We start from the raw sequence: 15,007 nt of genomic DNA on the forward strand, positions 1-15,007 counted from the left end.
CACCTTCATCAAGAGGCTCTTAAGAAAAAAAATAAAAATTAAAAAAAAAAAAAGAAGCTCTTAAGTTCCTCTTTTCTTTCTGCCACTAGGGTGGTGTCATCTGAATATCTGAGGTTATTGATATTTCTCCTGGCAGTTTTGATTCCAGCTTGAACTTCTTCCAGCCCAGCATTTTGCCTGATGTACTCTGCATGTAAGTTAAATAAACAGGGTGACAACATACAGCCTTGACATACTCTTTCCCCAATTTTGAACTAAGTCTGTTTTTCCATGTCTAGTTCTTAACTGTTGCTTCTTGACCTGCATACAGGTTTCTCAGGAGGCAGGTAAGTTGGTCTGGTATTTCCATCTCTTTAAGAATTTCCCATAGTTTGTTGTGATCCATACAGTCAAAGACTTCAGTGTAGTCAATGAAGCAGAGGTAGATGTTTTTCTGGAATTCTCTTGTTTTTTCTATGATCCAGCGGATGTTGGCAAGTTGATCTCTGGTTCCTCTGCCTTTTCTAAATCCACCTTGAACATCTGGAAGGTCTCAGTTCACACACTGTTGAAGCCTAACGAAGGATTTTGAGCATTACCTTGCTGGCATGTGAATGAGCACAACTGTGCGGTAGTGTGAACATTCTTTGGCATTGCCCTTCTTTGGGACTGGAATGAAACTGAACTTTTCCAGTCCTGTGGCCACTGCTGAGTTTTCCAAATCTGCTGACATATTGAGTGCAGCACTTTCACAGCATTATCGTTTAGGATTTGAAATAGCTCAGCTGAAATTCCATCACCTCCACTAGCTTTGTTCATAGTAATGCTTCCTAAGGCCCATTTGATTTCACACTCCAGGATGTCTGGCTCTAGGTGAGTGATCACACCATCGCAGTTACATTGTTGTACGCCTAACCTCCTGGACCTTTCATCTTGCAAAACCAATATTCTATACTTATTAAACAGCAACACCAAAATGAGTGAATTTTGTGGTGTGTTAATGATATCTCAATAAAGATGATTTAAAAAATAATTTGCAAAAAAAAAAAAAATAATTTGCAGGCTTCCCTGGTGGCTCAGTGCTAAAGAATCTCCCTGCCAATGCAGGAGACATCAGTTTGATCCCTGATTCAGGAAGATTCCACATGCCTTGGAGCAACCAAGCCCTGTGCACCACAACTGTTGAGCCTGTGCTTTAGAGCCTGGGAGCCGCAACTGCTGAGCGCATGCGCCACAACTACTGAAGCCCTTGCTCTGGGGTCCCTGCTCTGCAACAAGAGAAGCCACCACAATAAGAAGCCCTTGCACTGAAACTATTAATAGAGAGTAGTCCCTGCTCATGACAGGTAAAGAAAAGCTTTCACAGCAACAAAGACAGGACAACAGAAAATAAATAAATACTAAAAAATTATTTAAAAAGTATTGTTCAACTCTCCAACCACCATGTAACATTGTATCTATTTTGAGACACAGTTCAAAGGCTATTTCTTGCAGGAAATCTTATGTGCGTTTTCCACTTTTCAGAGCCCCAGTCCTCAGTCTGAGGGTTGTACAAAGCACCAACCTTCCACAGCCACTCTGGCCTGGAGACCCTCAGAGTCCAGAGCACTGGCCCGAGGACCTGGGCTGCGGGGTGGAGCTGGCGTGCTCCTGACTTAGGCTGGGAGATGGGAATCTGGGCTGCAGTCCCAGATTTTAATGGTAGGGTATGTAACCTTGGGCAAAGCACTTCTCTCTGCTCTTCAGGGACCTCATCTGGTTGTAAAAGGCTTGGTGGGCCTGTCCTCCCCCAGCTTTTTCTGTAGGGGTGTTGGAGAAGCTTCATCTCCTAAGCCTGGGAGGTGGGCAAGGAGGAGAGTATGGGCTTCTATTTGACAGATGAGGTCACAAGGGCCAGATGGACAAGGCCTACTGAGCAAAGGGTTCTGCTCTGGATCTCAGCCTGGCTAAACTGCGGCCTTTGCTTTTCATTGCTCCAGTAGGTGGGCGCCCTTTGGGCACCCAGGCTCCCTCTGCAGCAGGCAAGGTGGCTGGGTGGTTCCAAGGCAGCAGAGTGGCCAACAAGGCCTAGGGCAGGGTGAGGAAGACTCTGAAAAGGACCCCAGCCCCTTCCTGACTTCATCACCAGGTTTCATTGCCCACTCCTGGTGCTCCATGGACCAGCCGTTCATTTGGGCGGAACTTCTGGGTGGAGATATCGCAGTATAGGGTAGGAGATAGAGTCCAGGGAATGAAGGGTGTTGGGGTCCAGGGTGCTAGGAAAGGGGCCCAGGACTACAAGTTGGGAACTTTTGGCAGGAATGCCAAACTCCTGGAATTCCACTTGTGCCTTGGAGTCCCTGCAGCAGGGTTTTGAACTAGAGACCCCAAGAGCACATCTTAGGTCCTAGAGAGGCTGGGAGTTCCATCCAGAGAGGCTAGCTTGCTGGGGTGGTGTGGCGGCACCAGGGAGCATCTCCAGCTCTGATGCTTTGCCACTCCTAGGCTGGCCCTTTAAACCCAGACCATGATGTCACCTTAGACAGCAAGGGACGGGAGGGGGACTGCAGGCTGAGGAAGGACTTCATTTCCCAGCAGCCTTGGGGGCACCACACCCCTCCCAGCAGGCACTGGCTCACTGCAGACTATTAACCAGTCCAGTGCCATTTTCTACTGGGGTTTTAAAGTGTCCAGCCATTCTGGAGTGAGAGTGGCATTCCCTTGTGGGTGGACTGCCCGGGGCACAGATGGCGCAGGGCAAATCTTTGGGTGTGACAGAGGATTGGGCCTCTTTGCTGCCAGAGTCCTGGTATCGTCCCCAGCTTCCTGGTGCAGACTCCTGAGTCTTCCCCTCTCCGTATGCACTCTCCCTTCCAGAGCCCAGGAGCCCAGTCCCAGTTGGACCCCGTCCCACTCTGCTTTAGTCTTGTTCCCTGGTGCCCGCAGGAATTACCCCTTCGGTCAGTCAGCCGCTTTAATTGGTGCAGGGACTACATCTCCCAGCTGCCCCCGGCGGGAACTTCCTGACGCAGCCCCCCTCCCCCGCCCCCCAAACCCGCGGGGATGTGCGGGCCGACTGGGGGAGGTGGCTTGATGTCATCGTGAGAAGCTGGGCGGCGGGTGCCGGTGCGCACAGAGCCTGGGCTCTCGCAGTGCCGCGCGGGTCGGGTCCCCGGACTTGAGGAGAGGTCTGCGCGCTGCCCCGGCCAACCCGGAGCCCGCCGGGAGCCCGCGCCCCGACCCGGGGCTGAATTGGGGGCATGCTCCGGCCCCCCCGGAGCCGGAGAGAGAACCCAGGAGCGCCGCCGCCCAGCGCCAGCGCCCCGAACCGAACCGCTTCGAAGGAACCCTGAACAGTTGCTCCCCTCCCCACAGGCAGCCCCTGGAGGGCCCGTGACCTAAGTCTGGGCATCTGAGAAGTGAGTGTCCCCCCATCGGGAGGCAGATGAGATTTGGGGGTGAGGAAGGAGAAACTGAGGTTGGGGAGGGTGCCGGGTTGTAGGAGGGGGGTGGCATGGGGATAGGGTTCCCATTCTTGGAATAGTCCCTGGTGACCCTGATTAGTGGAGCAGGAACGGGGTCCCCATTCTGTTAGGGGCCAGGGATGAGGGCCAAGGTCCCCATTCTAGACAGGGTCTGGCTTGGGGGAGAGGCCCTATTTTGAGGGGATTGTTTTGGAGCCTGGGGCCTTTATGTCTGGGAGAAGGGAGGCACCTGCACCTCGTTTAGGGTCTGGGCCAGGGCCAGGGTCGGAGGGCAGGAAGACGGGCTGTCAGCGGCAGCCCCACAGGCTGTCCTGAAAGAACTGACAGGCTCTCTGTCTCTTTCTTGCCGACCTCTCTGCCCTGACTTCTTTTTCAAAAGAGCCAGGCTGGGAACCCTAGCTGGACTCTTCGGACCCTCAGGAAGGACCTGAAACCTGAGCCATCCTCCTCTCTACCGTGCTTGCCCCCCAGGACTGGGCAGTTGCCAAAGGTCCTGGGGGGGGCCCGGGACTGTGTTTGTGCCCACCCCATCCTCCCACCTCCCCCAGCGCACAGGATGGGCCCAAGTTAGTCAACCCAGCCTCACTCAGCATCCTGCAGGCCCAGAGGGAACCTCAGAGGCTCTGAAGGCTTGACCCACCGCCTAGCCGCCATGGAGACGAAGCTGCCCCCAGCGAGCACCCCCACCAGCCCCTCTTCCCCGGGGCTGTCCCCTGTGCCCCCGCCCGACAAGGTGGATGGCTTCTCCCGCCGTTCCCTCCGCCGGGCCCGGCCCCGGCGTTCCCACAGCTCCTCTCAGTTCCGCTATCAGAGCAACCAGCAAGAACTCACTCCACTGCCCCTGCTCAAAGGTGAGCCCGGCTGCTGGCCGCCAGGGGACCTGAGTCCTGGAGTGGGCCAGCGAGCCTTGGGGGTGGGGGAGTGAGAAGCAGCTGGCAGCTGTGATCCGACGGAGTCTGGATGGCCCCTTCCGAGCAAGGGACCCCACCACCTGAGCTGACCCCCACCCCCAGCCCTCTGGCCTTCTGTGCTGACGCATGGCCGGACTGGCCTGTCATCCTTGGAGGTGGGGCATCTGGAGGTGGTGCCACCCTGGGGGGCAGACCAGGGCTAAGGGTGGAGCCTACAGCCTGGGTTCCAGGAAGCTGCTAGCAGCCTGGCTGCTGCCAGGGTCCTGGAGCAGGTGCTCAGCATGGCTCCCTGCAACAATCATAGTGTCGTTCCCCCCACCCCTGGTTACAGGGCCCCACTAGCTGAGGCAGAGGGCACCCGAGAGACTCCTAATCCTGCCTCTTCTCTCCACTTCTGGCTCTTAGAACAGAGTGCTACCTAGGAGAGGGAGGCCATGGCTGTTTGGGGCACCTGTGGAAGGCCTGGGCATCCAGGGTCTGTAACCATGTTTTCCAATCAGGCCATCATGTTCTCTGGGCCTCAGTTAGGATGAAGAGATGAAGCTCCTTTACCTCACAAGAATGGAGGATGGGACAGAAGTGGTTTACTTTCTGCACGGAGTGGGAGATGGCCCAGAAGCACGGGGCATGGGGGCAGAGGAGCCTGCCCTAGGGATTAGGAAGGCCCACCCCTGCCCAGAGCTGCAGCAGCTGGGGCCCGGGCTCAGACCCCTCCTCCTTCCCCAGATGTGCCAGCCTCTGAGCTGCATGAGCTGCTGAGCCGGAAGCTGGCCCAGTGTGGGGTGATGTTTGACTTCTTGGACTGTGTGGCTGACCTGAAGGGGAAGGAGGTGAAGCGGGCGGCACTCAATGAGCTGGTGGAGTGCGTGGGGAGCACCCGGGGGGTCCTCATTGAGCCTGTCTACCCAGACATCATCCGCATGGTGAGCACCTGGCACAGGGCTTGGTGCGCGTGGGAACCCTACTGCCTGCCCGCAGAGCTCCCGGGCAGAGAATAAACCCGTACTCTTTGGCTTGGCCTTAGGGCCCATGTCTTCCCACCTGACCCGTCTCCCAGCCCCACTCCTGCCCAGCATCCTGCAGTGTAGGTCCCTCCGTGCCTCCCGGGCTTGGCCCACCCTGCCCTTTTGCTCACGCTCTCCTGAGACCCAGTGTGCACTCCCCACGTTCCTTGTGCCACGGCCTAGCTCAGCTGCTACCTCTTCCATGAAGCCTCTCTCAGTACCCAAACTAGAAATCTCCCTTTTGCTGCTTAGAAGGTCCGTAGACCTTACCATTTTCCATATTGTCTTCCCTGCTGGACTGCACCTGATAGAGGGTGGGGATGTGTCTCATCTGCCCCTCAGTCCCCAACCCCAAGCCCAGGTCTTCTATGAACCAGATGTTCAGGCAGTGATTGCAAAGGAGGGAACTGGTTGTTGAGGCAGGTGCTGAGACCCATTAGACTTAGGATGAGGGATGTCCTAGCTTCTGCCTCAGAGGGTTCTTCCTTAAAGAACCCTGACCTGCCCCTCAGATCTCAGTGAATATCTTTCGGACGCTGCCGCCCAGTGAGAACCCTGAATTTGACCCTGAAGAGGATGAGCCCAACCTTGAGCCTTCATGGCCGCATCTTCAGGTAGGAGGGCTGGGGAAGACAGGGATATGAGTTTCAGAAGAGACCCAAGGAGGGGTAGAGGATCTCCTGAGGTCCTGGGCTCTTGGCTGAGGGCCACAGTGTAGGATGAAGGGGGGGGCTGTTCCTGAATTCACCATGTTGTCTGTCCCCTCCTCCAGCTGGTATATGAGTTTTTCCTGCGTTTCTTGGAGAGCCCAGACTTCCAGCCCTCTGTGGCCAAGAGATATGTGGATCAAAAGTTTGTCCTGATGGTGAAGTGGGGAACCAAGGCCGGGTGGTGTCATGGGGCAGGGGCAGGCTCTCTGTGGGGGCATGGGGATAGGACGGAAGTAGCCTGGCTTGGTCTCTTTCCTAACCCCTGATCCCGGCTCCCACAGCTCCTGGAGCTGTTTGATAGCGAGGACCCCCGGGAGCGTGAGTACCTCAAGACCATCTTGCACCGGGTCTATGGCAAGTTCCTGGGGCTCCGGGCCTACATCCGCAAACAGTGCAGCCATATCTTCCTCCGGTGGGTGCCTGCTTCCTACCCAAGCTGAGACCTGGGGAGGGAGCAGGGAGAGCTATGGGAAGAACAGAAGCAAAGGCTTCTGGGCTGGGGGACCCTGTAGAACTATGGTTTATTGAGTTTTTTCTTGGCAGCATGTACTACTGCCAGTAGTACTGCTTATACAAATCATGTGAGATCAACAGATAAAGGGTATTTATTTCCATTTTACAGATGAGAAAATGGAGGCTGAAAGGGGAAATGGTTTGCAGGGACTAGGTCAGTTCAGGAGGCCTAGGATCTAAATCCTTTGATTTTTGTCACACCAGGCCATAGGACCCAAAGAAAGGGATTCTTTCTGTAAATATGTATTGAGCACTGCTGCCTACTTGGCATCAGGGGCCCATATGGCCTTGTAGTTGAGACTGACTCTTGAGCTCGATGGCCTGTGTTTGAGTTTGGTTCAAATACTTGGGTGAACTTGGGCAAAGTATTTAAGCTCTTTCCTAGCTTCCTCGTCTCTAGAATGAGAATGATAACTATACTAACACAGAGATGGTTGTCAAGATGGAATGAGGCAGTGCCTTCACTCACTGTAGCTCCTGGCCCAAGGCTGGAACTCTGAAACCTTAGCTCTCATTGTTATTAGCTGCGAAATAGGTGAGGAGTGATCCCTCTCCTCCAGGAGCTCAGTGTATTAGATTCCTTGCTTGTTAACTTTAGGGCAGGTTTGATTGAGCTGCTGAGCCCTGATTTCTTCATCTGTGTGACGGATCTAATAAGCTCTACCTCTTGGGATGATTTTGAGAAATAACATAGCACAGAATAGACACTCTGTCATTCTTTCGGTTGATTGGCATGAAGAGTGAAGGACTCAGGCTGAGTGCCTGTGGACTGGATGAGGACCAGGTAATGCGAGTTAGGGTCTGGCAGATGATGCTTCCAGAAGAGGTTTGAGCTGGGACCCAGAGTGGCAGTGGGGCTGGGCTGAGAGGGTGATATAGAGGTGGGTGATACAGAGATCTCAGTGGGCCTGGTTTGGGGTTTGGGGAAGAGAGCACAGCCTCTGGGTTGGGAGAGAGCTGGGTTGATGTTCAGGGCTGGGGTGGGTAGGCAGGGTGGCTGAGAGGAGGGTTGGGCCTGCTCCGATTGTCTTGAACTCTCATGCATCCTTCTCTTCCTCTCAAAGGTTCATCTATGAATTCGAGCATTTCAATGGCGTGGCTGAACTGCTGGAGATCTTAGGAAGGTGACTCTTTCTAGGCCTCAGCTGGTGCATCTGGAGGATTCTGGGAGGAGGGACAGAGGCCCAGTCATCCCAACCCTCTTCATCTCTTCTGTCCCCTCCTCAGCATCATCAATGGCTTTGCGCTGCCCCTGAAGACCGAGCACAAGCAGTTCCTGGTTCGAGTCCTGATTCCCCTGCACTCTGTCAAGTCGCTGTCTGTCTTTCATGCCCAGGTAAGGCCAGGCCTGGCCCTGCTGGCGGAGAGGTCCTGAGGGTCAGGGCAGCCACTTGGACTGGCAGGGTCAGCCTGACACTCTGACTCCAGGCACACTAAAGCATGAACTCATGGGATCCTCTCTCATCTTTTTTTAGTATATGTGCTGCCGAAGCGAGCACGTCTCTCTCATCTTTTTCTTGATTAATTCTCTTCCATCTACCTTGGAGAATTGCCACGATCCTTTCAGGCCGATCTTAGACATCAGTTCTCTGAAGACTTCCCAGCCCCCTCCCTCTTAACCTGCTCTGGGCAGGATTAAGCTCTCCTCTTTCTATATTCCTGTAGATCATAATACAGATTTTGGACATGGAACCTTTTATAAAACTTATAAGGACTAGTTTGCTGAATATTTCCCCTATAGGGTCATTATTGTGTCCCTGCACATCAAACACGGTGCCTGGTATGTCCTAGGTGGTCAGTAAACGCTTGGTGAATGAGTGAAGAGCAAATGAGCAAATATCTGGTGTCCTGTCCTGGTCCCCTGCTGACCCCTGTCCTTTCTCTCTGCCTGCCCCTCCACCACGGCACCCCCACTCCCTTGCAGCTGGCATACTGCGTGGTGCAGTTCCTGGAGAAGGACGCAACCCTGACAGAGCACGTGAGTACCTCTGGTGTGTGCTACATCGCTTCGGTCGTGTCTGGCTCTTTGCGGCCCTATAGACTGTAGCCCTCCAGGCTCCTCTGTCCTTGGGATTCTCCAGGCAAGAATATTGGAGTGGGTTGCCGTGCCCTCCTCCAAGGGATCTTCCCAACCCAGGGATCAAACCCACGTCTTGTGCGTCTCCTGCATTACAGGTGGATTCTTTACCACTGAGCCACCAGGGAAGCCCTCAAGTGCCTCTGGTGGGGGAGGCAACCTGGTGTCCTGGCAGGCCACCCTGGGGGCCAACCCTGGCAGGCCTGACTCCTTTCTGCCTCAACTCCCACAGGTGATCCGGGGGCTGCTCAAATACTGGCCAAAAACCTGTACCCAGAAAGAGGTATGAAGGGCTCTGATTGTCCACTGCAGGGAGGCTGGGAAGGCTTGGCTTCCGGAAGGCAGTCGGGTGTGTGTCAGGGGAGATGGGACCCGCCGTCCCTGTGTCCCTGACCCCACCCCAGGTGATGTTTCTGGGAGAGATGGAGGAGATTCTGGATGTTATCGAGCCCTCGCAGTTTGTGAAGATCCAGGAGCCCCTCTTCAAACAGGTGGCCCGCTGTGTGTCCAGCCCCCACTTCCAGGTATGGGTTGGGTGAGAGCCAGGGTATGGACTAGAAGGTTGGGAGGTTGACCTCACACAGCTTCCTCCGCCCTCAGTTTCTCCTCTGGACCTTCCAGGGTCTGATAATGTGGAGATGCTGAACTCAGGGTCAGGAGACCTCCCAGGGGCTAAGGAGATTTGAGTAAATCACTTCACCACTCTGTTGGTTTAAGCTTCCTTATCTGTAGGATGGGCCAGCTGGGTAGGGAGGAAAACTGAAGAGATGGTAGCATAAACACATGTGGTAAACTGAAGTGGATGTTTACCAAATGTCCATGAATGGGACGGGTGGTTGTCAACACTTTCCCCCTTTCTTGGTGACTTTAAATTTCATTAGCCTCACAGAGACCAGCAAGACTTCCCCACTCCATCCAGGCTGGATGTAGCCAGTGTCCTCCTACATGTATGCAGGAGAGTTTATGCAGACTTTCTCTCATTTTTATAAGCCATAACCTGATACTCTGGCACTTCAGTTTACTAAATACCTCATATGATTCTTATAACAGCCATATGGCGGTAGCTATTACTAGCCCCAGTTTATAGATTTGAAAACTGAGGCTGAGGGGTAAATTGCCTTTCCCAAAGTCACGTGGCCAGTGTGTAATGGAGCCAGGATTCACTTTTGAGCACTGGACTCCAAATCCAGTGTTCTTTGCACCTCACCACGTTGGTCAGATGAACCCTGAAGATGGGGTGTAAGGAGGACAGCGTGCCTTGGGTTTGTGGCTGGGTCTGATTCCAGGATGGGCACCTGCAGGGAAGCCACTGAGGCGTTTACTCTACCATCTCGCTGCCCCAGGTTGCAGAGCGGGCTCTGTATTTCTGGAACAATGAGTATATCCTGAGCCTCATTGAGGACAATTGCCATACTGTGCTGCCTGCTGTGTTTGGGACCCTCTACCAAGTTTCCAAGGAGCACTGGAATCAGTGAGTGCCCAGGCTTTGACTTGACCCACAGAGGCTGGGGCAGGGCCAGCCAGTCCAGAACTGGGGCTACTCGTAGCTGGAGAGGATCAGGGAAGGCATCTGAAGGTGGTGGAGGGGTGGTGAAAGGGGAAGGAGAAGGGGAGTGCTTGTGGTGTTCAGGGCTGCAGGCTATGTTTGGGACACAGAGATAGACAGAATGCTGGAGAGGGAGGTGGGACCCAACTGAAATTGCTCTCATCTCTCACCTCATCCTTGTCCTTGCCAAGAACCATTGTGTCTCTGATCTACAATGTGCTCAAGACCTTCATGGAGATGAATGGGAAGCTGTTTGATGAGCTCACAGCCTCCTACAAGCTGGAAAAGCAGCAGTGAGTGCTGAGACGCTGGGCATGGAGGGAGAGGGGGGAAAAGCAGGACAAGGACCAGCTCCTAAGGGTTGGAGGGAAGCTGAAAGGACAACCCATATCCCATCTGGTCAGATGTTTAAAGCCTCTGCCTATGGTCTTGTCATGTGCTAGGCCATCTGTGCCCAGCTATCCACTGCATCCTCCAATTATCCTCCCAAGTACTTCCTCCTAGTATAGAGGTTCCTGCTTGCCTGGTGGCTCAGTTGTAAAGAATCTGCCTGCCAATGCAGGAGATGCGGGTTTGATCCCTGGGTCAGATGGATCCCCTGGAGAAGGAAATAGCTACCCACTCTAGTATTGTTGCCTGGAAAATCCCATGGATAGGGAAGCCTGGTGAGTTACAGTCCATGGGGTTGCCCAAGAGTCAAACATGACTTAGCAACTAAACAACAACATAACAACAGCCCTTCAGGTGGGGCCTCTAAAGGCCAGGCTGGTCCATCTCCTCCATGACCACGGGCTGGGACCCGTCTCTCCTCAGTGTTTTCTCCCCAAGTGGAAGATTCCCATTGAGTCTCCTTGCAGACGGGGTGGTGGTGAGGGAGTTAGATTGCAGTTGGAGCTCCAGGAAGGGGAACTGCCTCTCCCTCTCTCCCCAGGGAGCAACAGAAGGCCCGGGAACGGCAGGAGCTGTGGCAAGGCCTGGAGGAGCTACGGCTACGCCGGTTACAGGGAACCCAGGGGGCCAAAGAGGCCCCGCTCCAGCGGCTTACACCCCAGGTCACCGGTGGAGGTCAGAGCTAAAGATCCCCAGAAGGGGAGGAGCTAAACCCAGAGCTATCAGTCCCTCCACCCTCTCTCCTGCCCAGGGGCCCACAGAGATACACACCTACTCCTGGCCTTGCCAGTGGGGGCTTGGAGGGCTCCCTTCCTGGCCCAGCATGGGCAGTTTCCTCTGGGGGGAGAGGAGGAGAGATGGTGGTCCTGGCAACAGAACTGTCAGGCCCTCCTGGTAGGACTGGACCAGGGTGCACTTGATCAGGAAGCGGCCATCGGGGACTGCTCTGCCCCACAAAGCCGGGCTCCAGACTGCAGGCAGGTTCCCACGCCCCGCTCCCAGCCTAGGGCAAGGGGACGCAGCCCCTCACCTGCCCTACCTTGTGCCAGCGCGAGGTCCTTCCTCACCCCACCATGGGGTCCATGGTCTATTTATTCTCCCCCAGCTCCCCTGCAACACAGACATTATCCTGGGCCTGGGGCACCCTCTTCCCCTCCCCGCCCTGGCCTTGTACATCCTTGTCCCCTTTTTATTTATTGGGCAGGGGGAGGGGTAAGGGCACAGGCAGAAGATTCCCTGTGTCCTGGGACAAGGGGGGTGGTCACAGTAACCGTGGTCTGTTCCCCTTTCCATGGCTGGGGGTAGATTTAATAAAGAGAGGAACTCACGATCTGCTTGCTTTATTTAGGGGTAGGGACAAGGGGGAGGTGAACTGATGAAGGACTGGTTCGGAAGCCAGGCAGAGGTGGGAAAGAGGCAGAAAACCCCCTCTCCTCAGAGGGTTGGACTTGTTATCCTTACTGAGGTTCAGGAAATATAGGATACACTCCAACTCTAAACCCTGTGACCAAGGGGAGGGGGCTGGGGAAGGATGGGCTAGTAGCGTGAGAGGCGACACATGTCACACTGGCAGGCCCTGGCCGTGAAGATCTCCAGCTCCTCCTTCCGGTTCCCCCCGCAGTGCAGCTGCACCTTCACCTGTAGGAGAGGCGCGTGTCTGTCCCAGGCTCCTTTCTCAGGCCATCTTAGATCCCTGCCTCCTCTGTCCCCACACCCCCAGTGAGCCACTGCCGAGCTCAGCCCCCTTACCTTCCTCAGGCCGCTGATGGTACAGCACTGAGACACAGAGGTGATGTTATGTCGATAACCACTGGCCACCAGCACGGAGTACCGGGAAGGGAAGGCACTGGACTCGCAGTGGCCCACACAGGCCTGTGCCACATGGGAGCCCTGGCAGGTGCCTTGGCGGTCACTTCGCACAGTCACGTTGAAGGCTAGAAGGAGACAGGGGAGTGGTAGATGATGCCATGGCAAAGGCTTGCCCAGCGCCTGTTGCCTGAGCCTCACTGGGACCCTCGTGGGTGCTGCCTGTCCCGCCTTGGTCCAGTCCATCAGCTCTTTGCTTCCACCCAGCTCTCTGCTCCTAGAGTCACTTACGGTGCAAGTGGCAGCCTGGGATGGCAGCCTGTCGACTCTGGCCTTCAGTGGCTGCCAGGAGCAGCAGGCAGAGGAGCAGGGTTTGGGGGCACGCCATGGACATCTGAAACACAGAGGGTGAATAAATGTTTCTAGGTGGGTGTGCAGGTGTTGGGGAGGAGTTCTTTAAATGCTGCATGCCTCTGGGTGAATGTGCCAGGGCTAGGCTGGTCTGTCTGACGGGTGAGGCATGCCTTGAGGGGCTGTCTTTTCCTTGTGTGTGCCTTTGGGTGTATGTGTGTGTGCATGTATGTGTGTACCCATCCTCTCTGAACGGGTATGAGTGTGAGCAGCTGTCCCAGTGTGACTCGCGTATCCTCCCACTGCAGTGATTCTCCCCGGAAATCTCCACCATCTGGAGCACAAACCTCTGCCTCCCTCCACCTGCCCCATCTGGGCATGTAGGACCCTTAGCTACAGCTCCCAGGCTCTCCCAGGTTCTTGCTGCCTCAGTGAGCTCACCGCTTCTGAATGGATTGTTGAATGGCTCCTCTTGCCTCCTGCTGGTCTCCAGCCGGTGCTGGCTCTCCGACTTTTTATTCGCCATCATCCTGGAGCCACGCCTTCTTGGAGATCAGCTTTCAGGCCTGCCTCTCTTCTGCCTGAAGCCTCACAGCAAAACCACCTGGGAGATCCTGCTCGCCTCTGAGGTGTGGTCCTCAGAGGGTAGTTTCTGCTTTCCAGCAAGTGAGGTGTAGAGGGAAGGCCAGGACCTGGCAGAGGGGGCAGTGTGTGCGTCTGGGGAGAGAGGGCTCTGGACTGGGCTGATTTGTGGCCACCTGGGTTCTCTTCTTTGCTGTGTGACCTCGGGCAGGACACTTCTGTTTAGGGCTTTGCCAGCCCAACCTTAGTGATTAAACTCAGCCCTGCCTATCTCTTTTACCCACTGCAAAGGTAAGGGTGGAGAGGAGATTCTTACGGACAAGGGAGGTGATAGCATCTCACTGATGGTATCAGTGGGGATATCCTGAGAGGTGCTTCATGGCAGAGCCAGAGGAGAGTGGGGTGGGGGTTCTAAGTTCGTTTCAGAGCTTCACTTGCACTGTCAAGTGGATGACTTCTCATTCTGGGGGTCAGCTGCAGGGTGGGGCTCCCCCTAGTTCCTGGAATAACAGGGACTGTCTCTTGGAAGAGCCTCAAGCCATCAACCCCAGCAGATCCAATCATTTAATCCAGCCCTGGCTCTGGTTTTGCAGGTGAGGCAACTAAGGTTCAGAGAAGGAAATTTACTGAAGGTCACACAGCTAGTTCATGGCAGGGCTGATGTGGAACCCAAATCTGCTGTTCATGCATGGTGCTAAATTAGACCTGGGGCGAGAATGTGGCAAGTTAGAAAAAGACCCCTCATCAGCAAGAGCCACAGGGGCTGGGGCAGGGGAGAAATCAGAAGGAAGCCTGTGCTAACTCTGGCTCCGCACACCCCAGGGCTATAGTCTCACTGACCTGCTCAGAGAAGCAGAGCTAACCACACAGCCAGCCAGAGCTGGAAGGCACTTGAGAGCTCATCAGATCCTACCCTTTCATTTTCCAGATGAGAAAATAAGAACCAGAAAGGAAAGTGACTTTGCCAAGGGTTCATTGTGAGCTTGGAAGTCAGAATAGCACTATTCAGATGTCCAGACTCTGGAGCTGAGCCTCTAGACAGCTTTGTAAAGCAGGCTGTGTTTGGAACAGAAGGGCAAAGGCTGTGAACACAATTTGTCCCTAGTCCTCCAGTCCTCACGCACAGTGACTTCCCCTTCAGCCCTTCTCCCCTCAGGTCCCAGGCCCTTCAGTAGTCCACCTCATCTGTCCTCCCCACCTGAGGGAAAGGTATCAGAACAAGCGGTCTCCAAGAGACCCCTTTAGAAGTCCAGCCCTAACTTCTCCATTCACCATGAGAAACTTCCAGCATGACAGATAATCAGCTCTGTTCAAAAAGTAGGAGTGACAAGGGCTCATTACCTTACAAAGTGGCCTATTCTAATACTGGTCATCTTTACAGTTAAAAAAAAATGCCTCTAACTTACACTGACTTCAAGTTAATCCAGTAAACTGGTCTGCATTACTGTCAAAAGTCAAAGGAGTAGCTAGATGAGAAGAATTTATCTATGAAGAGATTGTATTTTGGGGCCAAATGGGGTGAACTGACAAGACATGATTTCTTGAGGGGCAGCAGGACTCAGGACATGGAGTCTTGCAAGACCCCATTCTCTAACCCAGCCAGGAGAGTTGAAGATTTGAGGTCAGGTACAGACCCCACCTACCCAAAGTGTTCTGTCAACGACTGTATCCCTA

The 15,007-nt window shown here is 54.5% G+C and overlaps 2 protein-coding genes across 2 annotated transcripts; one reads left to right on the top strand and one right to left on the bottom strand.

Annotated features, from left to right (window-relative positions):
• The first annotated feature begins 2,703 nt into the window (after nt 1-2,703).
• PPP2R5B (protein phosphatase 2 regulatory subunit B'beta) lies at nt 2,704-11,922 on the top strand. The gene is made up of 14 exons (XM_020891793.2): nt 2,704-3,377; nt 3,823-4,294; nt 5,081-5,277; nt 5,871-5,972; nt 6,131-6,223; nt 6,350-6,480; nt 7,646-7,705; nt 7,809-7,917; nt 8,506-8,559; nt 8,891-8,941; nt 9,063-9,182; nt 10,002-10,129; nt 10,396-10,497; nt 11,136-11,922. Exons 2-14 carry the CDS (start codon nt 4,096-4,098, stop codon nt 11,278-11,280), a joined length of 1,491 nt encoding a protein of 496 aa, XP_020747452.1. The 5' UTR covers nt 2,704-3,377; nt 3,823-4,095; the 3' UTR covers nt 11,281-11,922.
• Nucleotides 11,923-11,925: 3 nt separating this feature from the next.
• Nucleotides 11,926-14,964, bottom strand: GPHA2 (glycoprotein hormone subunit alpha 2). Its single transcript, XM_020891797.2, has 4 exons — nt 13,193-14,964; nt 12,692-12,794; nt 12,344-12,528; nt 11,926-12,232 (listed from the first exon to the last, which is right to left on the bottom strand). Exons 2-4 carry the CDS (start codon nt 12,792-12,794, stop codon nt 12,131-12,133), a joined length of 390 nt encoding a protein of 129 aa, XP_020747456.1. The 5' UTR covers nt 13,193-14,964; the 3' UTR covers nt 11,926-12,130.
• Nucleotides 14,965-15,007: the final 43 nt, after the last annotated feature.

The sequence above is a fragment of the Odocoileus virginianus genome, chromosome 28 (genome assembly GCF_023699985.2).
Source record: "Odocoileus virginianus isolate 20LAN1187 ecotype Illinois chromosome 28, Ovbor_1.2, whole genome shotgun sequence".
Lineage (NCBI taxonomy): Eukaryota > Metazoa > Chordata > Mammalia > Artiodactyla > Cervidae > Odocoileus > Odocoileus virginianus.

Coding starts and splice junctions, on each gene's coding strand:
- GPHA2 (XM_020891797.2), bottom strand. CDS start 12,794: ATGTCCATGGCGTGCCCCCAAACCCTGCTCCTCTGCCTGCTGCTCCTG. Junction 12,529..12,691: donor CCCAGGCTGCCACTTGCACC/GTAAGTGACTCT, acceptor GTCTCCTTCTAG/CCTTCAACGTGACTGTGCGA. Junction 12,233..12,343: donor CCATCAGCGGCCTGAGGAAG/GTAAGGGGGCTG, acceptor CCTCTCCTACAG/GTGAAGGTGCAGCTGCACTG.
- PPP2R5B (XM_020891793.2), top strand. CDS start 4,096: ATGGAGACGAAGCTGCCCCCAGCGAGCACCCCCACCAGCCCCTCTTCC. Junction 7,918..8,505: donor TGTCTGTCTTTCATGCCCAG/GTAAGGCCAGGC, acceptor ACTCCCTTGCAG/CTGGCATACTGCGTGGTGCA. Junction 8,942..9,062: donor AAACCTGTACCCAGAAAGAG/GTATGAAGGGCT, acceptor ACCCCACCCCAG/GTGATGTTTCTGGGAGAGAT.